The sequence below is a fragment of the Gavia stellata genome, chromosome 2 (assembly GCF_030936135.1).
Source record: "Gavia stellata isolate bGavSte3 chromosome 2, bGavSte3.hap2, whole genome shotgun sequence".
Taxonomy (NCBI): domain Eukaryota; kingdom Metazoa; phylum Chordata; class Aves; order Gaviiformes; family Gaviidae; genus Gavia; species Gavia stellata.
This window is the reverse complement of record NC_082595.1, coordinates 7771564-7795790: the sequence shown is the minus strand read 5'-3', so window position 1 is coordinate 7795790 and position 24227 is coordinate 7771564. Positions and strand designations below refer to the sequence as shown.

At 41.2% G+C, this 24227-nt stretch overlaps 1 protein-coding gene across 1 annotated transcript; it reads left to right on the top strand.

The window, feature by feature from the left end:
* Positions 1-578: 578 nt before the first annotated feature.
* RRP15 (ribosomal RNA processing 15 homolog) lies at positions 579-24118 on the top strand. The gene is made up of 5 exons (XM_059835522.1): positions 579-642; positions 4135-4409; positions 6318-6415; positions 7216-7417; positions 23444-24118. The coding sequence occupies exons 1-5, from the start codon at positions 579-581 to the stop codon at positions 23591-23593; spliced, it is 789 nt and encodes a 262-aa protein (XP_059691505.1). The 3' UTR covers positions 23594-24118.
* The last annotated feature ends 109 nt before the right edge of the window (positions 24119-24227 follow it).

Below are 24227 nucleotides of genomic sequence, written 5' to 3'. Positions count from 1 at the left end.
AATACAACATGAATTTATTTTTATTGTCGCCACGTTCACTGTGGCTCCCAAAGGTGGAAGAGAACAACCAGCAGAGAATAACCAGCCTGGGCTTTGCTGGGTTTGCGCTTTTGCAGGGGTTCTCCCCCCGCTTTGGCTGAGACAGCCCTTCTCAAGGTACAGAAACGGGAGGCCACGTCTCGGTGTCTGGGTGGTGGCGACCTCAGGATGGCGACTCTGAAGGCCGTAACAGCCCGAGGAGGAGAGGCCTTCAGGCTCTCGCTGGGCTTTGCCCACTGCTGGAAGGGGCAGCAGCCCTGCACCCAAGACCCACGGACCTCCCCGGGCCTGAGGGAGAGGAGAAGCCCAGGCAGAGCGCTCTGCTTTATTTTTTTTTTTACATCTGTCGCTTGCTACAGTGAAAAAACCCCGGCAGATCCTGTCACGTTTACCCAGGCCCCCACGCGCCTCTTCAGGCCCGCGGTCCGCCCCGGAAGGCCCCGCCGCCGCTTCGCCTGCCCGGAACCTTTAGAGCCGGAACGTAGATTCGCGGCGCGAGGGCCGGGCCGGAAGGCGATACCGGGTGGACCGTGGGGAAGATGGCGGCCGCCGTGGAGGGCCCACGTGGACACGGGGCTGCGGTGGGCGAGGAGGCGGACAGCGGTAACGGGCACCGCTTCCCTGACGGGAGCGGGGTGGGGAGTGGGAAAGGGTTTCTGTCCCTCTTTGCTCAGAGGGGCTTCTAAGGCCTTCCCGGCCCCCGCAGCCTCTTCTCTCTGCCTTGTCCGGGCCCGCCGGTGGGCCCGAGCTCCTCCTTCCTCCCCTCCGGAGCCTGGGCCGAGGGCTGGAGCCGGTTGGCGTGGGGCGGCGGGAGCTAAGGCCCCGGCCCAGCCGCCTGGCGAAGCCCCTTGGCGGTGGGGCGGAGGCAGCGGGGCGCGGGGTCTGCCGGCGGGGCTCCGTGCGGGGGGCTTTCCCGCGGTGCCTGGGGTCGTGCCTGCGCTCTGCCTGCCGGCCCGGCCCTCCCGGCCCGGCCCTCCCGGCCCGGCCCTCCCGGCGCCGTCGCTTTTGGGTTTTCTGGTTTTCTCTACGTCGCCCGCGGATTACCGACAGCAGTTCTTTATTCCCGGGGCCCACCAAAATAACTTTCGCTGCCGCGTGTCTCTAGGGTACCTCTTCCTTGGGGGAGGGGAAGGGTGATTGGGCAGAGCTGGACGAGCTCCGGGGTGCGATGGGCGGTGGGTGTGTCTGTCTGTCTGTACGAGGCGCGGATCTGCTTCCTGCTCCGAAGGAAACCCGAGAGATACGCCGATTACAGTCATCCACCAGGAGAGCACAGAGTATAAACACACTCGTACTCCATCCCTTATACACGGTTCTCCACTCATTCTTGCTTTTTCGTGTGTTGTGAGGACACACCTAACTAGTTGTGATCGCTTTTTAATTATATCATGTAATTGGATTGGTTTTTGTCTTTATTTTGGGAGGAATCAGGTTTGTGGCCATTTGGAGCTGTAGCTCGCAGCAGTTCTGTTTGGTTTGAGGGTCCAAACTGAACCCAAGGGGAAGAGTTGTGTGGCAGCTTCTTTCAGGGCTCATTTCTGAATGATTGCTATTTTTAACTGTATGTGCCTACACATAGATCCCTGAGCAAATTTGGAAGAATAAAGTATGGTTTTGTATACGTGTATTCCCCCCCCACCCCCCAATTAGGACTTTTCATATTAAATCTATGTCAGACTTCAATCTGCCATTCAGAACAGAGCCCCAGGTCCTACTTCTGATAATCTAGTTTAAATTAGTTTGAAATACCTCTGCTTTATCTCATGCTGTTGACAGATCCTCTGATGTATTAAAGAATAAGTCATGGCTGGTTGTTGAAGCTGCGTTCATCTTTCTGTAATTGTTGAAAGCAAAATGTTGTTGGTATTACCTAGTATTATTTTATTGGCAGAAAATATTATGTAAAGGAGGCTAATACATGCTTTTACAATTTTCCTTTTTATAAGTCTGGTCCATTTTTTACGCCTAACTGTGGAAATTGGTCCTAAGCAGTGTGTGGAATTCAGGTCTGGACTTTTGATAGCTGTTAGGTTTTGTATATATAAAAAGTTGCAAGTAGGGGTTAATTCCTTGTTTAAAAAGTAGATAGCAATATTCTAGCATGAATAAGGCTTAGGGGTGAAAACTTGACAAATTCTTTTACATGTCGGAACCAGGATGTGGTGATGCACCTATTTCTTTACGTGCAATGGTTTGAAATTTTTTAAAAAATTTGGAAATCAGGATATGGAGATGGACTGATATCATAAAAAGGATGCCTTTAGTAGTTTCTGAATGTGTTGAACAAATTTGCCACTTCCAAATTTCCAATTTATAGTAAGGACTGTTGAAAAAAAAAAAAAACAAAACACACACCCCTTAATTTATCCTGCATGGAGTGTGACACAACACTGTGTTCACCTTGGTGGTAGTAAAAATCATACTGATACAGATAATGAGCAAGTATTCAGTAAGTATTTCTCTTCCACATTTGTGATGTAAACATATAATCTTGCTCCTTTCCATGATAATAACTAAATGCTCTCTCAGCCTCTAAATATGCCTTGGCATTAGAGGCTTTGTTTTAAATTGGTTAACACCACTGTTTTGCTGCTACGTTGGGTTTTTTTGGTGGTTCAAAAAGTCACATGGAGAAGGCAGAATAATGAGTTAGTCGGACAACAGAGCGTATGTTTATGTTTGTTAAGTAATTAAATAGGCAATTGATTAATAAGGAATATCTTTAATAGCTGTCTGCATGGTTTTACGGAAAACGGATCTTGTGAAGCAGTCCTGACTTCATTCTCTTAATAATTTGGTTGATAAAGTTAGTTCACAGGATATAGTAGTGCTTGCAAAGTAAAGCACTCGGCTCAGTAGTACATTAACATTGTGATTTTAAAATACTTTTTTATTTAAAGTAGTGTGAGAGTGGTAGATGGATGAAAGCCAGTCACCTGCTGTATCAGAGTTGGTGGGGAGTTGTCCCCTTGCTGGCTGGACCGCAGAGGTGTCAGAAACCAGCCTCCTTCTGTCCAGCACTTGATTTGCATCCTTGGAAGTTGTATATAAGATAATTAATTAAAACTTTTGTGTGGCACAAGTATTAGTGGAATGATAGTTAATAGTGGCAGGACACTTGTATGCTCTGATATTCCTTACGTGATAAAGTGGGCCCACTGAAATAAACGAATGTGTTTTAGCACACCCTAAACTTAAAGCCCGTTTCATTCTAGTTAATCATCCGCACTGTTAATGACTTTATTTTCGTTATTTGACCCACTGAGCAGACTGATGAGGGAAGTGGTAGGTTCTTCATGTGTTTGATTTGTGTCTAGTTGGCTGTTCTCTCCTGTCTTGCTGTTGCTTGATTCCAAACATCAGTATTTGAACTTTAATTCCTTCTTTTTTGTTTTGAAGGGGGCATAGGGTAAGGAAAATTGAATTTGGGGGTGTTTTATTTGTGTGTCAAGAACTTCAGCAGTTACTTATACCAGGAAAGCGCAGTGTCTCTGGTTTCTTTTGAGCTACCTGACAACTGTCTTGAGTCTGTGTTTCACAAAGCAGTCTCCCCTCTGTGTTCATTGTGCTTAGGTAATCACGTTTTTGCTGGCATTATTTTCCTTGAGCAGATTCTGCTTTCATGTAAAAAATGCCCCCCTACCTTCAATTTAATCCCTGTGGCTGTTTGCATTTAAACACTAGATGTCACTGTTGCAGTTTGTATGTATGTACATCTATACATACACACGTGCGTGTATATGCACTTAGAATTTTTGAACTGGAAAATACTGTTTTTTCTCAAAACTTATCACTCCTAAATATCAAAATATTCATTAATCTAATAATAAATATCCAAGGCTGCCTTTTCCCTTTTACCCAACCTTTGAAACCACTTTAAATCATCACTGAAATGAGCAAGCACTTGCACTGGATACTTTCTAATAAATTTGTTACGGTGGTGTATGCCTGCTTGAGTAATTAATTGTAACAGCAAGCAGTACATGGCCCTGAACTTGGCTAACATTTACATATGGAGCAAATTACGGTAGTGATGGATCCTTACTAGAAACAGAACTCCTGATATTTTTTTTTGTCCCTTTTTTTTACCCCTAGATTCTGAGTTAAGCTCAGGACTTCCAGAAGACAGCTACTCTTCAGGAGGTGAAGCCCTGGATGGTGATGATGAAGACGAAACGGCAGCCCTTGGCAATGCGGTTGAAGAGGCAACAAGCTCCAAAGCTGGCCCGGGTGCAGGCTGGGCAGATGCCATGGCAAAAGTGCTCAACAAAAAGATTCCACAAAATAAGTCCACCATCTTGGCCAAGAATAAAAAACTGGAGAAGGAGAGAGAAAAGGAAAAACAAGAAAGGCTGGAGAAGAGGATGAAGGTGAGAAAAAGATGCAGTATTTCATTGTGTGATCACAGTCAGATAGGGATGCATGCAAGATTCCCCCAGTGGGGATTTGGGAGAGTGCTTTGAGACACTCTCAGTTTTGGAATCTCTCTTCCACGGTGATCTCAAGTAGCTTCAATTTTCTTACTTTCCATGCTGTAGGGCTTTTTCCCTTACTGCGTTTTCTGGGCCATCAGGCAGGCTGATCTTTGGCAGCAGGACTGTTCCAGTCTGTCAGCTTAAAGTGGTTTTTGTTGTTGAGAGGGTGAAAGCAGCTCCTTTAAGCTTAGTTTTCTAATGGCTGTTGTTAATTTGGGGTATAATTCACTTTGTCGGCATTACAAGTTGAAATCGTTATCTCTCATTGAAAGTGGAAAGGAGAGAGAGAAAACTGCTTTCATTTAAATTCTGCTGTGACTTCTAAAATCAAAGGCATCTAGATTGAGATTACAGTAATCATTGATGTGGTTGTGAATCATTGTTTGCTCCCCTCAATGATTTTTCTGGTAGGAGTTTCCTATTACAGTATCCGTGCCCTAAATTGCTTCTGGTTCTGAAACTGTTAGGAAGAAAACAAAAGTATGTTGGCAATTAAGTCATTTGTTTGTGTGTCTTTAGTGGAACTTTTAATTCCAGGCTGTGATTGATTTACCTTCAGGCTAAAAATACTTTAATAGTTCTAATGTCTTATCTTACCAGTTCTGTTTCACTGGGATAACCAGGTTATCCATCTGACAGTCTGGGACATGCCGTGGTTAGGCCACGGCCTGCCTTTTAAATACAGAGAGCTTCCGTATGGCATCTGCTCAGGTATGGCTGTCCTAAATACCTGTTCTCATCTAGTAAATATGTGGGAGTACTGCAAAGCAGAGGTGGGCTGCAGGTCCCCAAATTGACTTGTTTACCCTTAAAAAAACTTGAAGACAGTCTGCTCTGTATTAATTTCTTGCTGATGGAAGCTAGAATAGGGCAGCTCTCTTGATAAAAGGCCCAAACATGATCATAAATGCAGAAATTCATAGTAGTCTGCCTGGAATTATAAAGATAAGGGCTCTGAAATTCCATGAAAGAATTCTTGCATAAACCGGACTTAATGCAACATCACCAGGCCTAGAACACTTTTAAATTGTTAAAAGGGGGGGGGGGGGAAATTCACTATCTTACTCCTGAAGCAGAGGCTGGGGAAATATAGTGTTCTCCTATTGTAGCAGAAATAAAGCTGCTGGTGTTGTGGTCCCTGATAATGGGAAAGTGGATCAGTTTGGTTTTGAAACAGAGAGCCTCAAAAAAAAAAAAAAAAAAAAAAAAAAATCAGTGTTGTACACAGGAGTTTTTCTCCGGTGGGCACTTGATGCTCTTTCTGGTGTTTGAGTTCTGCCCATTGTAGTCTTTGCCATGCGTTACTGTCAGTCACAAAGCTGTACCGTGATTAATTCAGCGGGGAAAGTCAAATGCCAAGGCTCAAAATGCGACATGTCTGTCTTGATAGACCCAGGATTTTATTATGTATGAACTTCTCTGTGATCCGCTTGTGAAGTCTTGGAGTTGAAAGTTGTCTTGAACAATTTCCTTGTCTGCAGCAGTCAGTGTGAAAGCATTTTGAGTTCTCTAGTCTCTTTTTGTTTGTCTTGAGCCAGAGGCATCCCTCTGGTGCGACGCTTTTCTAGTTTTTGCTACAGAAGGCAAGTGACTCTTGGAGATTTGACTGTGGCCCCTGGTGTGTCAATGCAAGAGACTTGCCTCAGACCTGTTGTCCAGCCCCATAATGGAACTCTCCTTACCCTCAAACCAAACTGAGCTTTGTTGATTTATCTTTTTCTTTCCTCCTGCTACATACTCTATCAAGTATGCTGCATTCTCAAATGCTCCATGTTGTTTCACGTAACAATATTTATAACACAGCTCGATAAAAAGCGGGAGTGGGAAATGATGTGCCGAGTGAAGCCAGATGTTGTCAAAGACCGAGACAGAGAAAGAAATCTTCAGAGAATTGCCACAAGGTAAGAGTTTTTTCAATGCTTTCCTTAAATATATGTATATCGAAAAGAGGAGGAAAAGGGGAAGAAAAGGCCTGCACAGGTAATCTGTTTCCAATCAGATTGAACTCTTAAGTGACTAGCAGCAGCTGAGTGATTTATATACAGGTCTGTGTTGTACGGTATCAAGTTCAACAAAAGATTTCAGAAGCATTATGAAAGAGTAAAAATTTAGATGAGAACGTAATATTTGCTTAACAAAAGTGCTTTGTTGGATCCCCTCATTTTGTTAATTTAATGCTTTAAAAATGCAGAACCGTTGTTTCTGCTGCTCTGTTTTTTCCTTCTCCGCAGAGGATTCACCAGATCCATGGCTGTTAAGTTCAGTTGCCTGTTCTGCGTGGCAGTAGTTTGGTGTCGCAGAACTAGCTGAATACCTTGATGTGCTGTCTGTATCTGTCTCCTCACTCATTCCTCTGCCTTGTCCCCCTACTTTAGCTGCTGGGGATGAAACGTGCTCTTGCACTGATCTCAGTGCCATGTTACCATGCTTACTTTGGGGTCTAAATAGTTATTTGTGGATTTGTTTGTTACTGGTTCCTAGCAATAAGTGTGAAGGAAGAGTGAAAATTGAAAGTCTCTTACGTCGTAGTAAATGTAATGTCTTAACTGAATTGACGTTCTAAGTAACCGTTTTGGGGAGCTAGAAGCCATCCAGCATCTGCACTGATGAGTTGGTTTTGTAGAAGGTTCATTTCTGTAAAGGGAAGTTGAGTTAAAAACTTTGTTTTGCTTTGTTGTTTGTTTTTTTTTCCCCATACCAGAGGTGTTGTACAATTATTTAATGCTGTCAGGACGCACCAGAAGAACGTTGATGAGAAGGTGAAGAAAGCTGGGAGCTCTGACAGGCAGCGTGCTAAACTGCTGTCATCTGTTTCAAAGAAAGATTTCATCGATGTTTTAAGAAACATGGAGGGTGCTAAAGGAGGCAAGAATCCTGCTGGAAAGGCCACAAAAAGTAAACAGGTAGGCTTCACCTGGGAGAAAAAAATGCATACAAGATACCTTCGCAGTATAATTACTGTCCATTAATGTGCCTGCTCTTCAGAACAGCTGTGGTCCGAGTGCCTGGGTTTTTTTGAGACTACGTAGGAAGGGAGCAAGTAGCTCTTAGCCTATTTTTCCGTGTGTTTTGAGCATCAAGGTTCAAAACACTGGAAGCTCTTCTAATAAGACACCAAGCCTTGTGTACAAATAACTTGTTTTAGCTGTGTGTTTAAAAAAAGAATATGAAAAATGGGATTTCATCTTGGATTTTGCACCAACCATGGAACAAACTGCTAGATTTTAGTGGGTTGTGACATTTGGAATTTGGCCAATAGTAGTTATCAGCTCTTTAAAATTGTTAAAGGCATGGGGGCTCTTCATGGTATATTAGACTGTACTACTTGTGTACCCACAGTTTTGGGCATTTCAGACTAATTTGCTCTGGATGATTATGGTATCTGGAACTGAAGGGCTTTGCCATACAAGTGAATACCGCAACACAAAGAAATTGAGACATACTAAACATTGTATGTAGACTTTTCCTTCCGTAATTCTGTGTGTGTGTGTGTGTTAGACTGATGTGGCTTTATTGCTGTTACGACGTTTTGGAAAGAATTTTAACACATTCCACTTCTTCCGACCATGCTCAAGAGAGACACAGTGTAGTTGGACTCTTCCAACTCTTTATCGGTTCTTTCAACTCACCAAGTAGCTCAGGGTTGAAAACAAGTTGCTCAGACATACTCTTTCTCGTATTTCAGAAGCTGCACGTTTTTGAAGTGTATTTGTGTTCAGGTTTGAACTTTGTGCTTGGTAGTGGGTGGAATACTTCTGTTGGCCCAGACTTAGAGCAGTTAACTAAGTGCTTTTCTGTGCCAGGAAGAAATACTTTAATCAGTTGGGAGACAACAGTTTGTCATATGTTTTTTGTTTGTGTGCACTTGGGGAGCATGCTGAAACACTGCCTGGCATGAGGAGCTCATACAGTGTTCATGCAAGTGTAATATTAAAGTATTTTTTAAATTCTTTCGATAATGAGAACAATTTAGCTTGGTGCTGACACTTTATTTCTCCTTAAATAATTCCAGCTTGCTTGTTTGGGTGGGGGGGCGTGCGTGTGTGTGGTTTTTTCCTTTTTGTTTTTTTTTTTTTTTTTCTTCCTCCCCTGGAATAGCAGAACAACATCAGAATGATAGCAGTGCCAACTACTATTGTGGTAGGCATTGAATCAATAGCTGAGCAAAAACTAGGACCTTTTTCCTTTGTGTCGGATTGTAGCAGGGCAATTTTCTAATTACTAGGTCAGAAAACATAGATTGCAAATCTTTCTATACTATAAAAAAAAGTCTTATTTTGGCAGCATCAGTAACAGCATATTTCCATTGAAGTGCTCTGGAGATGCTTTAGATGCTGGCTGGTTAGTGTCAGTTTTGAACGTTGATACAGGTGCTGCTTTCGCATTACTTGTGAAACTTCAGATTTTGGAGTTTTTCATTAATACAAGGCTATACTTGTAGGTTTGGGGTTTTTTGTTTGCGGAAGGGCATCGGGTTTTTTAGTTGTTTTGTTTGAATAGCCTGGATAGACCACCACTTCCCTCCCTCCCTTGTTGCGTTTTCTTCAGTGACTCTCCATTCAGTGCTGAACCAAACGCTTTAATAACTCGTTTTCAAGCTGTTCTTAATCTGCCTTATTCTCTCTTGAGAACATACCTTACCTGTTTAGCAGGCTCCCATCCTCGTAGTTGTTGATGCTTGAGGTTGAGGTCAAAATCTGATCTTCAGTGTCCTCCTCAGAATTACACAGATGTTTAGCCACTGCACAGTACTGCCGGCCTCCACTGTCGTATCTCTGCTTCTTGATCTTTGAGGGTTTTTCAGAGGGTAGTAAGCAGGGATGAGGCTTTTGGGTGGTGAATTCCTTGAAGCAGGAATTCGGTAGATTGTTTATGCCATCTGAAAGCTTTTATTTGTTTGTTTTGTGGGGGTTTTTTTGTAGCAGCCTGCTTTGTTTTTTAGCAAGTGAAAATATGGCATGTATTTAATTTTTAAAAAAGAGGGGGGAAATATATTTATTTATCTCAACAAAAACAATGGAAGAGGTGCCAATCCCAAACTCCAGGCACTCTGCCATCAATTAAATGCAGTCCAGAGCAATAAAAACACTACCCCACCCACATAAAACAAGCAGTCAGCAAGAAAAATAGCAGAATAAAGTTCTCCCAGTGAAAGCAAACATTTCTTGACTCAAGCCTTGTGCTGTGAAAGGAGACTTGACTATATTTGTGAGAATGGGCAAATGCTTCTTCTTACTCTACAGTGGTTTTTGAATGCAAGATTTGCTGGCATATTTTTGAAAGTTTGGTGGTTTCTTCCAGATGTCAGGGGTTGTTGAAGAAACCCCTTATAAAGCTCTGTTGTGTTAGTCAGGTGTATGTATGCGTGAGAAAAAGAAATTAAATGCTCCGTAAAGGCCCATCTGTAATGGTGGGATTTCACGGTAGCACAACCACTTTAAGGAGTTTGTTCTCTATTTCCATTGGCTTCGTGCATTGATGGGAAGGACAGGTAACCTGTGCCCTGTGAGAATGTCATTTATAGTCTTGTATACTTTTAGCCATTGGCCTGAATATTACTTGGTGTGCACCCACCCAATGTAGCTGTGGAAAAAAAGGCTGTAAGGCTGTGAAAATTTTCCTGTGCCATGTGAAACTGTAGCCCTTCTTTGGGTTTTGTATGCCCAGATGGGAGTAATTACTTTTCTGAGCTGGAGCCAAAAGCTTTGCCTTTCATATCATTAGCTGTTTATCAAGGTATTTCTTAATCCTTGCTGAGCCAGCTGACTTGTGTAATATTTTTCCCTGTTTTTTTTCCAAGGTACTGTACATGATGCTTGCCTCTGGGTAAGATCATCTAATTTCCCTCCCCTCACAACCTTATCTGAAAGCCTTGCAAAGTGGGAGAAAAATGTAATAATATTCTTTTGTTAAAAAATCCCGCCTGTTTGTTGTTTGGGTAGGGTTTTTTTGGAAGCATTTATTGGGAGATATGAGAGCTTTCAATCTTGTTCAACACAATCCTTACAGACCGGGTTTTCATTTCAGTGTGTGTTGGTTGTATCTTGCAGCTTCCCACCTGTAAGATACTATAAGAAACATCATTAAACTGCAGTTTAAAAAAGGTGCGTATCGGAGATGCTGTCTTTCCAGCCCTAGAGGCTGAAGTCATCTTTATGTCTATAAACAAATGCAGAAGTAGGTAGTGGCAGTAAAGGATTCCTTGCAGGATTCCTTTGTTTTCTTTAGGTCCTTAACAAATTTCTGGGTGCTGTTAGGATTATGAATTAGGGAAGTACCTTTGCTTCCAGGATTGAGTGAAGTTTCTGATCTCTTGGAGTTGCACAGACATGTTGGTTGATGTAGTGAATTACATGAGGTCTTGAAATCGTAGTTGTAAGAAAACAAATTCGGAATTAACATTCGTGGAGCAGCCTTAATTCTTCTTCCTTGCTGCATGTCAGTTACAGAGGGTAGCTCAGTACCAGCAGTTCTGGTCTTGACTTTTCGCTACTTCCCATAAAGCATTACTGGGTGGTAAAACATTTTCTAGTGATGTATAAATAATTGGCATAAAAATTACGAATACTCTTCGTGACAAGCATAACCTGCACTCATCAACCTTTAATTTTGAATTAGGCCTTTGTAGCACGGTTTTCTGAATCACATATGTTTGCCTCAACTCATAAGTTTTCTCACACCAGATCTGTTGCAGAGCATTTCAGTGGTGGAAGCGAGAGCAGGATTTCCTGGTCTGCTTCAGTAACCATGATCCAAATTCTGCAAGGTAATTTTTCTACATGACTTGGAGGTACAATTTGCTTCCTGCATTGTGATGGCATCTGGAAAAAATGGTGCATTGTACCTGTTCTAGAATAATTTATTAATGGGAAGGAAAATGAGCAGAGAAGAATACAAGTGCTATTTCATATCAGCTATTGCTCATATGAGACTTGAAATAAAACGCTTTTCCAGAAAAGTACCTTCTGCCTGAAGTGTATTTTATAAATGCTCCTAGTGTTTGGTAAGGAGTTTGTAAACACAGTGATTAGAGTCAGGTTTGCTATAGATTTTTCTTTCGTTCATAAGACTTTTAATGTTCATAAATACTTCAATTATAAGCAGTAGTTTGAAGACTGTTCAAGGGCAGAAGGAATAACACACTTCTGACTTTGACTGCTGTTCTTGCTGGGACACACGAAGTGGCACGGGAGCTTCAATTTTTCAAGTTAGATGAGAATATAAATGTGCTTTCCAGCTTAAAAGTTAGTCACTCTCACAGGTTTTAAACAGATCTGCCTTCTTTTTCTTGCAGCTGCCTAAGTAGTGGGCATTGGCATGTTCTGCTTTTTTCCACAGTTTCCACAGTGCAGAAGGGGGGGCGGGGGGGATTATTTTCATCCATATATCTGTTTGGAGGGACAGTAGTCTGAACAATTGCTTCAACCAGCTGTAGGAAATAGTTTATTTCTGAAGTATAGATGAAGGCATAGACAACTTCTAGAAACTTGGTAGGGTGTATCAACACCTCTTAATCTTTAAAAGGAGAGTTTTTTCTTAGGTGATAATGACATTACAGAGTAGCAGAAGTTTATTACTACAGCTGTTGTGTGCTGGTTTTACATAACTAATTGAAGGAGTAACCAGGCATGCATGTATTCCAGCAGATTTGAGGGGGCAGCCAAGTATTAATTTAGTTCAGCTGCAGCCAGAGTAGATGTGTTCTCCCAGTTTTAATAAATGTCTTCCCATCACATGCACAGGAACTTTAATTTGGATTACTTTCCAAATTGTGCATTTGTATGTTTTTCCCAAATGTGTGTACGCTTTCTTGAAGGTCATCTCATATATGTTTGGAGCTGATGCTTTTAATGTAGTTTTTTGGTTTTGTACCAAAAGGTTGCTGACTACCTAATTGTATGCTGTATTCTAATTTTTATCCTTAGGGATAAATACAGTGCAGCCTGCCACCAGTTTGCTGTATACTAAATTCCTTATGGTCTTTAATGTAAAGGGTCATTGTGCAATATCAGAAGTCGTTTGATGGTGATATTTTTACTTTTAAATCTGTTTTACAGGAAGATGTATTGACTTAGCCAGTTTGGGTCATCAGCAGGGTTAGGTGTTTAAGATGTGTAAGCTCAGTTCTCTATCTGTTGCCATAGCTGGTAACACACATCTGTGTTAACATGGGAATGTAGGTCTTTGTCAATATTTAAACGTGTATTTGATTGATAGATGTCAAGAACTTGACACTGCGAGTTCAACTCCAGATAAGAGGATTAAGGGCTGTTTGATGGCTGTATTTCACTAGGTTCACCCTTTTTCTTGTGTTTTTGTCCTCAGATTTCCCTTTCTGCTCTCTTTTTCAGATACTTGATCGGAAGTCAGGAAGAGAAAAAGGTTGTGATTTTTGCACTCTGTTCCCATCAGCGCTTTTTTTTTTATACTCTTCATGTTTTATGTTCCTGACAGGTTCTTTCTCTCTGCACCTGAGGGCCAAGCATGCAGCTTGGCGTCCTGGTGCCTGATGCGAGAGCAGCTCTGACAACTGCTCGTATAGAAAGACCAGTTCCCTGTTGGTCATCATGAGTCATGCACCGTCTGGTTTAATGCTGTCTTCCAAGATGCAGATAGTATGTGATCTGTGAGGACAGATAATTTAAGACAATTCAGATACTAAATGCTTATCGCATCTACTTGGGTGATGATTTCAGGTTTGGGGAGGGCAGTCCTCCAGATGTTTATAACTTGGCCAGATCTGGGAAGATCACAGAATCACAGAATCACTACGGTTGGAAAAGACCTGTAAGATCATCAAGTCCAACCTGGAAAAACAAACAAACAAACAAAAAAAACCCCAAAAAACCCCACAACCACCACACAACAACAACAAGCCACAACACACCAAAAACCAACCCACCCAACACCACACAGCACCATGTCCATCAAGCTACATCCCACAATGCCACATCCACATGCTCCTTGAATACCTCCAGGGAGGGTGACTCTACCACCTCCCTGGGCAGCCTATTCCAATGTTTCACTACTCTCTCAGTAAAGAACTTTTTCCTAATATCTAGCCTGAACCTCCCCTGGCGCAACTTGAGGCCATTTCCTCTAGTCCTGTCACTAGTCACTTGGGAGAAGAGACCAACACCCACCTCTCTGCAACCCCCTTTCAGGTAGTTGTAGAGAGCGATAAGATAAGATGTTCATGGAGATAGCAAAAGACATGTTCCCAGCTCCAAAATACATCATTTGTATACATTCAATACAACACATACAGTCATTAATTGATTTTTAAGTTCAAAAAAGAATGAATGGTGCAAGGTTTTAATGGATGCCTGTAGGAAATGTCTCTTTCTTTCCTCCTGAGAGCTGTAGCCAAAATATTTTAAGTTCATCTTTCTGTGAAAAGGGATGAAGTGATTTTAGTTGAAACATCACAAAAGCCTTCAGCATGAAGTAGTTGAAGTCTGACAAATCTTGTAAGGGAATATAAACACTTGTGATTGAAATGTCAGGCAATACTGAGACAGCTCCATCTGTCATATTTGAGACTAACTTGCCTTGCTGTTTGATTATTAGCACACAGGATACTATGATGGTGTTGTGTTTTCCCAGAAGATGTTGCAAGGCTTTTTTTTCAGTATAACTATGTCTAAGGCAACCACATTTGAAAAACTTGGGGTATACATCTTCTTTTGATCTTCCTGTAAGTATTCAAAGCACGAAAAGTCAAATCCTATTAGACTTTTATCTGGTAAATTGAGTTGGAAGCCTTGTAAAAGCAGCTCTCCACTTTTGGCTTTGTTCGTAACTCTTGCAGGCAGGGCAATGTACTTAGAGAAAAATATAAAACTTCATGAAATGTTTAGATATAAAAAAATGTTCTCTGGAAGTAAGAAAGATTGGGTGGAGCTTGTCTATCTGAACCAGTTTGTTTCTTCCATCTAAGCATTTTCTATTGGAAATTATCTTGAAAAGGGATTCCCTTACTTTGAAGTTTTATTAAGGTATAAAATGTTCTGATTTCCAGAGTGTTGAACTAGCAGATGTGTATTATAAATGACCTCTGTGGGCACCTACTCATCTGTTTATCTTGGTAGACTTCAGGAGTGGTGGGTCAAACTGCTTCCAGCTTCCAATGGTTAGAGGGTTGCTGAATTCAGTATTTTTTTTTCTATGGGAAAATCTGGCCAGTTTTTAATGAGTGTTTCTGAAATTTACTGAAAGCTTAGTAGGTTTTAAAAAAAGTCTATTTTCTATTATTACAAATGATACTAAAGCTGTCTTCTTGGAAGGATCTGACCTCTTTTCAGTTTGTTGCTGAACCCTGGACAGTGTTCTGCATGTGGTCTATGTCATTTCTTCTCCACCTGCTGGCATTGGGAAAACCCATACAGAAATGGAGGAGGAGATGGAAGGATCAGAAATGCAGAGGAAGGGTAGGCAGATGGCTAAGATAAGGGATTGGGATCACGGGCAGTTTGCATATTCCCTCTCCAGATTTAAACAGCTTTTAGAAAGCACCTGGGAGTGTTGAGGGGTATGGTCTGTTCCTTAATGAGTTTGCCACTCACCCACAACAGTGTGAGGGAAATTACAGGAATATAAAATCAAAGAGTCTTGGATTTACAGACATTTAGGATATGTTGCAAAACCCATTTAAGTAAAAGCAGGGGCAATGAGGGTAGGGAGGTTTAGCCAGAGAAGCTACTTAGTAGTCACAAAAACTTCAGTATTTCATATTCAGTAATAAAAATACACAAAAGCTAGTTCCTTGTGTTGGTGTGTGTCGCCCCCCCCCCAACCCCCCTGCTCCTGCTTCTTAGTTTTTTGGATCCCTGTATTTGTTTCAGGACTCAAATGTAAGTGGAAATCCTGAGTCAGGAAGAGAAGGCTTTTTATTAGCCCCACTTCTTCCTCATCAGCTACTCTGTGAGATGGTTTCTTAAGTGCTGGAAGTGAAGGACTTGGTCGTTAGTAGCCTTCGTTGTTTGAGACAACCTTTAGGGAGTCACTCTGTTATGCCTCTTGCTGAATCATAATGAAAAACAGTGGATCATTTCAGCATCATTTGTAGGAAATAATCTGAGTCACATTCAGATTATTCAAAAATCTGCAAGCTGCTAATTTATTCTAAAAAAGGCGCAAAAAATACTCCAAACAGCTGTGGGCCTGCATGTTTCCTTACTGTGCCAACAGGCAAGCTTTTATAAAAATCTGCAGAAAATTTTAGGTACCCAGCTGAGATAGCGCATAAGGGTCTGGCATAAATGGTTGACATCTGAGAAAAATCTGTTGTGACTCGAAAATGTTTGTCTAAAGTTGAAAGACTGTTGAAAGACATTAGTACTTGACTTCTGAGGGATATAACATTGAAGGCCTTAGTCTTGACCGGATGCTTTTTACTAGACACTCTTGCTGTACCTGCGTATTTTCCAGGTACAACTTGATGGTTCAGGAACTGTGCAACTTGCAGCAAGGATGTTGTGGATTGCGCAATGTTCAGGCTGATATTTAAATTCCGTCATGTCTTCATTACTGCAGGAAATACACATAAAGAAATGTAGGACCAGCTGACGGAGAGAAGTCTCTTTTATCGCTTGTGAGAAGTTGTGTGGCATTTCTTTCGGGGTTGAAATGCTAAGTATCTGGAAAAGTTCTTTCTTCCTTTATTTTGAATCCCATCCAAACAGAAAAATTCTCAGTTCATTATTTTTCTTTTAGCAATAATGATGGAAGCTGGTAAGGAGTCGTCCGTATAAGCTTGCTCTTGGTAATTAACCAGTAACCTTTTTAGTCCAAAATGAACAATATTTTGCAGACCGGTTACCTGAGGCTCATGATTAGCTAGCATGAAAAGCTATGCTTTCTGATGGACAGCATTCTTTTCCAAGTCAGAATTATGATTCAAGTACTTTGAATACCGTAATTTGCTGTGCAAATTTTTGTCTGATAAGCAATGAAAGTATACAATGTGTTGCTTTAAAGACAGAAGTCTTGATCATATGTTGTTTTCAACCGCAGTACTCATTGGGTCTCTATGTCAAGAATTAGTTGATCTCGGTGCTGTGCAGTCTTTGCTCTAAGGATCCTATCACTCAGGTAAATGAAACATGAAACATGAAAGCTGTGTGGAGACTTACAGATGAAGAAAGGGTAGGAGTAACCGGTGAATACTGAGATGATAGCGGCCAGTATGGTAGCCAGTAATTTCACTGTCAGTAGTATAACTGCTGATAAACAGGCATTGCAGATGTGAAGGTAAAAGCGTATAGATGAGGATGATGAAGCAGTTTTGTTTTTATAGGAGGAGAAAACAAACATGACTGAAAATGAGCAGTGATGGCATATTGAAAGAGTATACTGTCTGGAAACTTTCTGTCCTGATGTGTTGCATGAGAACCTAATAGAGGGAATGTGTTATTTCTCTCTTTCCAGGTATCTTCTCTGTAATAATTTGCAGTCTACTTGGAGCTAATTTTTATTAGGTACCTACTTAAAAATGCTTACTTGTGAACCTTTTTTCTTTTTTATGTCAGTGGAGTGTTTTGGCCTGACAGTTGGAAAGACAGTCATGTAATTACTTGCTATTCACAACATTGTAAAATACAAGGCAAAATGGCAGAACATGAGTTACAAATTACAGAATATATTCCACAAGGGGAATTAGTATGGGTAAAGGTAACAGTTCATACCTATGTTGTAACTTAAGATTGTTTCATTAGGTGAGGCTTATTTTCAGGTGAGTTTTTATTTGATGAGTTTTTATTTTCTGTGAGTAGCTCCTGGGTGTAGCATGGCCATGCTGTTCATGATCTCATTAAGACATGTAAAGGGAATCTCGATGACAGTATGGCCAGACATTGCCTTACAGCAGCGTGTGGTAAAACTCCTCGTGCAGCGGAAGGATTTCCGAGACGGCTGCTATTGGAGCTGGAGCACAGCACGGGCTGAGGAGTTCCAGAGCATCCTGTATGCAGAAGGGCCCTGTGTTACACTTGAATTCTTAAAATATTTCTGCTTTTTCTGATGGAAATACTGATCGATGAGGTTTCTGATGAACTAAGGCTGAGGAAATCTGTTCTCTTATAAGCTCTTTCTGTGGTGATTCTTTGCAACTCAGCATTTAATAATGATGCTAATGATTTTTCTTCTTTGCTTAAGACCAGAGGAATGCTTGTTTTTAGAAATAATGTAGTTCAGTTCTGACCCCTCTAAGGCTGGGGCATATTTAAGCCTCTGCGAGCCAACCCAAAGCATTCCTTCTCATTCACACATCCCCAGTTGTAGTAAACCCTAGAGGAGGATGTGAGGATGGGGAGATTCCTCATGCAGGTCATTAAGCTCTGGGTGGTCTTCTGGCTGTGCTTAAAAGGAAAATCAGTATTTGTTGTGCTTGTAGTAATAATTCCAGTGCATTACTTGCAGAGAAGTTTGAACAGGAACAGCAGGTTTCAAAACACACTGTAAAAAGATTTCATTCTTGGATTTATTTACTAGAAATGCCAGTGCAGATTCTGGTGTGCACAAGAGACCTTGTGGTCTGAGTAAGTCTTCTGTGCCACTGTTGATATCTGCAGTATAGCATCACTTCAGATATACTAAGGCAATTCAGTTCAGTCGCTCTAATGTCTCATTCAGAGAGAGGGTGCAAATGGCTACTGAAGGACTCCCACCCTAAGGAAGAAATGATTCTGCAGAATTATGCGGCAGCAGAATAGACTTCTGTGTGCAGCTCGCATGTTCTGCAAGCTCAAAAATGCTTCCCAAAGTGAGTTGCTGTGAGTCTTCAGCTCAGAAGTTCAAGATCGTAGAGGTATAGGATATATTCTCAGTTCCGGATTTGTGGTTGTTTGTCTGTTTGGGATCAGGCATACATAGGAACCTTCCTTTATAGTCAAGATCTCACTGTAATTCAAATCGGATAAAGTTGCAAGCAGCACTGATGATTAAACCCAAGTATCATTTTTCTGTTAAAAATCATTACGTTTTGTTTTCTGCTTATATTGCTGCTTTAGATACTTCAGCTGCAGTTTTCTTTATTCCTTCCCAGCCTAGAGGAAAGTTATTTTCTTAGCCTGTGAGCTTGGATATTCCTGAAAATGAACTTAGGAGAAATGATTATGCTCATGTTCTTTGTTTTCCATTTCTTCCCCCTCTTCTACCAAGTGATTTTTTTTATTTTTTTTTTTTTTAAATTGAGATTTAACACCCCCCAGTGTATGCCTATGCTGGGGTTTTTTTGAGCTAAGTTTAAACCAACTTGCTTGGGGATGAGAAACAGAGTAGCAGCAGTCATTTGGAGCAAGATGCAGGCTGGCAGGGAAGGTAATTGTCAGATGTATGTGAGAATGCGTTTTGGCAGCTACGCTTTTTAAGAACTTCGTCATGACAAAAGCCTCCCTGTATTTCAAGGTCTTAGATGTTTGTCTTGAGCAAAGCAGAGAAACCTGGGGAGGCAGTTCAAATTAATTAGACATGTTAGAATTGTTTTCTCAGGGCTTAAAGTTGTTGTTTGAGAGATACTTAAGTTAGAAATTCCTTCCTTGACAAGTACAAATAAACTTTTATTGTATGTGATGGTAAAGAGAGATGCCCCTGCAAGCTCTGGCACTTCATCTTGTACACAGAGCAAAGGCGTGGGAGCCCAGTGTGCTGACTGCAATTCCTAGGTCTGAAAAACGTTCATTTGTTAATTCCCTACAGTTACTGTCTTCTGGACGCAGGCTGTAGGGGAATCTCTGTGGTGATGTAGGTGTGTTTGCTGTTTTGCAGATGCAGAAACTGGGGTATGTTCAAGTGACACGAGCTGGTGGAAAGTGGAGTGAAATGCTGTCTTTACTTTGTGCACTCTGATTTCAAGACGTATCTTTTAATGCTGTTACTTACCAATAAGCATTATGGGACTTTGGTCTGCTTATGCGTAGGGTTCTGAAAAGCTCTGGCAAACTTTCCTGCTCTGGTTTTAGGATGTTGCTGTACCAGTAAAGCAACAGATGAAAATTGACAATGTCCTGTGACTTAGACAGGCTGAACTTAATTCCCTTAAGCTTTCAAAGGGAACAGGCTTTGAGCTGAGGAACTCATTTGCAGACTGAAGCAGCTACGTGCAGTTTCAAGTATCCTGCTGCTGCTTCTGACAACTTCAGAAGGGGTAGAGAGGATCGATCTGCTACCTGAGTGGCAGTGCAGTCTGCCACAACTCCAGTGTTGAGTTTGGCAGGTCTCAGTTGAAGATACTTACTGCAGTGTCATTTACCAAGAATGAATTACATAGCTCAGAATTTCTGCAGTGGTAAAGAAATGAACCAAAACAGGGAGATTTGTATCTTGGTCTTGATCATATAGCTGCTGCTGATGCCGTGGGGCTTTCATAGACCAATTCCTCTAAAAGTATCCAGGAGGCAATTCCAGCCCGGATCCTGCAAGGGATGGCTCTTTGCTCTAGGTGACAGACCTAAGCTTGGGTGGGTGGTTTTATTAGGACTTGGCTAAGAATTTCAGTTCATCTTGTCCTGGTGCAGATTTTAGAGGGTATGTCTTCAAACCAGAATTAGTTTGGGAAGTATGTCCCCACTACAGAACCCTACTTGTGTCAGACTTGAGCTAATGCTGTGATAGCTTAGGTGGCACACCAAGCAGGCAAGATGGATGGCATTTGTTTTATTTATATGATGTCTTTTCAACTGGACTGTCGGTCTGTCCCAGCAAAAAAGTATCTGCACTAGAGTAACCACACTGCGCGTTTTGGTCTGTCTTATTTCAGCTCATGATAACAAGCGCATCACCATGTGCCAGTGACTCCTGAGGTATTTTACTAACTGCTGCCGCTCAGACGTTTTGAAATAGGTTGCCACACCTTCAGGCAAAAACCAAACCCATTCAAATGTATGTATAAAAAAGGAGAGGGAAAAAAAGCAACGCCAGACCTTTTCACTCTTTGCCTGGCTGAATGATCCGCTGTGTAGTATTACACACTCATGTTTATATAGCCTGCTTTGTTTTTGTTTGGGGATGTTCAAAGGGGACTTCAGTGTTGTAGTGAAATGTGGGAGATGTGGAGGAACAGCTGACTGGAAGTTCAAAAGCGGTTGTATAGAATGAAAGCTGGTTTATTTTCCATGTGCCAAGAATCGTTTTTGTTTTATTTAGATGAAACCAGATTATGGCATTGAAAACATTCTGTATTAACATTCTTACTTAAAGCAATTTGGGAAGCCATGTTACAGTTGAACTAATTGTTAATTATACAAATAGTCTTGCTACATATTTTCTTAAGACTCCAGGAATGTTTTGTGATAGAATAGACGTGGGGAGTTTTTATTCTGAGGGGAAAATAGAGCAGTAAATGGGTTAGGAATGAAGATACTAAGCACGGGGTTTTCTTCACTTGGGAGCATGCTTAAAATTGATTAAATATTTGCTTTCAAGCATTTAATCTTCATCTTTGAGGCACGGACATGCTACCTCTGTCTTTCTCCTTAGGGCTTGTTGTAAAACTCTATCCAGCCTTTGTGGTGCCTTACATAGTGAGTAATGCTATGGAGGATCAGCATCCCTCTTTTGTTGAGGTCCTGCTTTTGTCCTGTTGTTCACCTGACATAGCCAGAAAGAAGGGCTAATGGTTGCTGAACAGTTGCTTGTGATGAATTTGAGCATCAGGCTTTTCAAACCCTGAGCCTTTTGCTGTCATTGCTGACAATAATCTGCTTCTGTGCTGTTTAAAAAACAAAACAAAAATCCTTGTTCTGCGCATCTGAAAAAAAAGGAATCTCTGTTGCTTTTATTATTATTGGGAAAAAAAAAAAAGAAAATTGGCTTGTTTTGTAAGGAAGATGGGATTTTTCCATTTAGGTATTTCAAATTCTACTGTGGCGCGTTCAAACAGTGATTTATAAAAGGTCTGGGATTAAAAAAGAAAACGCTTGGTGACTTTAGTAATCTTTTTGACCTTTCTCTACTCTGCGAAAGCAAATGTATGAAACAACTGGAATATATTTAAGGGCGGGGGGGGGAAGCTACCCTCTCCTTTCATCCCAGAACAGAGTATCTGCGTTTGCACTAATATAGATGATTCCCATGTGAACATCACAAGGTCTGCCTAGGGACCTACCTTATCTGTAACTCTTTAATTCCAGGTAATTGACTACCCTGTCTGAGATGGTTCAGGCTTTACTGGGTATAGCATTTGAAGGGAATTGCTGCAAGAGTGGAAAGTGGTTAGGAGGCGCTACCCTGGGGAAAAGGGGGATTGTTGGGATGAGAGAGTTACTCTTAGGAGTAGGCATTGATGAGAGCAGCTGTGAAGACAAAAAAAACCCAAAACCAAAACAGAGCTTAAAACAAAACACAGTGCAAACATCTTGAGGAACAGCTGTAGAGTTTCTCTTTTTTTGATCTGGGCCCTGGGAGATTCTGTTTGGTAAGGAAAGTGTTAAGACTTGTTACCCTTTTTTGTGAGAGTAGTCTTTCAAAAAGAGCCACAGGAGAAGTCACATTTAGCATTTCTGCTTTGATTACCTATTAAAAGTAATTATCTTGTTTGGCAGACTTTTTGCACTCAAATGTTGGTGTGATATGGTATATTAGATTTACAGTGATGGACCTGCATTCTCTATTCCTCATTTCTCCTGCTATTAAATTCTGAGTGCTGCTCTCTCGCAAAGATTGGACGGGCGTCAGCTTAAATGTGCTGTGGTTCTCTGTATCGCATATTCCTAGATGTGTGGCAAAGATGAGGCGTGAACAAATGTCTACAGCGATCATACATTTACTATGGGTTTTGCATCTAGTAGGCAAATCTGCATCCCCAGAGGATGCTGTAACAGATGACCCCCATCCACTGTACAGTATCAGGGGGCGGTAGTTAAAGTAGGGTGAGTCAGTTGAGGTCTGTCCTTTTGAGCAGGGGAGTGGGAAAAGCACACCTGAGATGCCTGTATTAACTTTGTTTCAAAGACCCTGCAAAAGTCATTTACTACTTTTCAGTGCCCCTGATTCCACTTTGATAGGACAGTGTTTTGCTTGCCTGCTGGACACTGAGCCATGTTGTTCCTCAGAAGTATTTTGCTACTAAGGCTTGAACCACTGAAATCCTTCTTCGGTACATTGAATAGTTTTTAGTAATTTCCTTCGGTAAGAATGTAGGAAAAGCTTCAAGCTGTTCTTTAAAACTGTTGCCACAGGATGGGGCTGTTGCACCGCCCAAATATGATCTGTCACTTGGAATAACTGCAACCAAGCACTGTTTTCAGTGCTAACCTAAAACTACACTCCTGACACTTTTCTTTATTATTCACCAGTTCGTATAGTGTGGCCTCAGTTTATCTGCTTTCAAGAGGTAGGAAATTCAGAGTAAGGTGGTGTTGGCTTGCTGAGTATAGATCACCTTTGTTTCTTTTAGAGGCAGCTTTGCACCATATGACAAGCCCAGGTAGTGAGGTAATAATCCACATAAAGGGGATTTGGTTCACATATCGCAGAATATGTTAAATATTAAATGGGGGGGGGGGTTAAGCCTTTATTAAATCCATATTTGTGTTTTAGAAATGTGCCAAGAAGTGTTCTAATGAAGCAGCACCTGGGGGTTAATAAATGATATCATGAATCCATTCTGATTGCCAAGAAAGATTTTAATAAAGGAAGCCATGCCCAGGGTTGACTGTTTCATCCATGAGGAATAATTGTTTTGTTTCCGTATTTCTTTTATTGGTTGGTTTAAAAAAAGTTTGCTTATTAGCATCAAGTCATTGATGATTGTCCTGCATATTTCTGTGTACCATTTGCATAAAGTGCTAGCCCTCGGTTGGTCTGCCCATGCAAACTGTAAAAGTGTGAGAGGTGTTACTTTGATTGCATGAAGAGCTTCCATCTTTTACTGCCTTTCACATTCATCTCATCTTCTCCTGTTCCCTCTTCTCCTCCCCTCAAACATTCAGGGTGAAGTGAAGTCTGAAGAGGGGCCAGAATGGAATATACTGCGTGATGACTTCATGATGGGAGCATCTATGAAAGACTGGGACAAGGAAAGCGATGGAGAGGGCAATATTGAACAAGGAGGTGGTCTGAAACAAGATGACAGTGACTGAATGAAACTGAAAACCATTCAAGATAAAATATTATCTTCTTAACTTTGGATAAAAAGTCAGCATTCTGTGAATGTACAACACTTGGAGGATATCTCTCTTTTTTTTGGGAAAAAAAGAAAAAGACTTGCACAACTTTGGAGTGTTTTCTCCTCCATGTCAAACATTTAATATAGCTTCATTTGCTATACTGAAATCCTGAAATATTTTCCAAAACATGTATAATTTTCAACATATTTCCAAAACATTTTGTACAGTCAAAATAGTGGCACCTGCCCAATGAAAGAAAGATTTTGCCAAGGTCATTAAAAGTTTATACATTAGTCATGGCAATTGATGTATTAGTGTGCCTGCATTTCCAAATCAGTGTTGCACTTTGAAAAGTTGTTAGCAATTCGCAATAGAAATGCCTTACAATAAACACAGAAATGCCGTCACCTTGTAAAGTTATCGGACTCCTATAGAGTCTTTACTACTTTGGCCAGAAAAGGTTTTGTAGATAATAAAGAAAAGTAACCATTAATGTGATAGTTCTGGTCTTGGAGCATTAGTTTGATTGGAGACAACTCTGGAAACGTAATTGTAAAAAGAGAGACTTCACCCTACCGATTGGCTTTTATATTTTTATTTTTATATA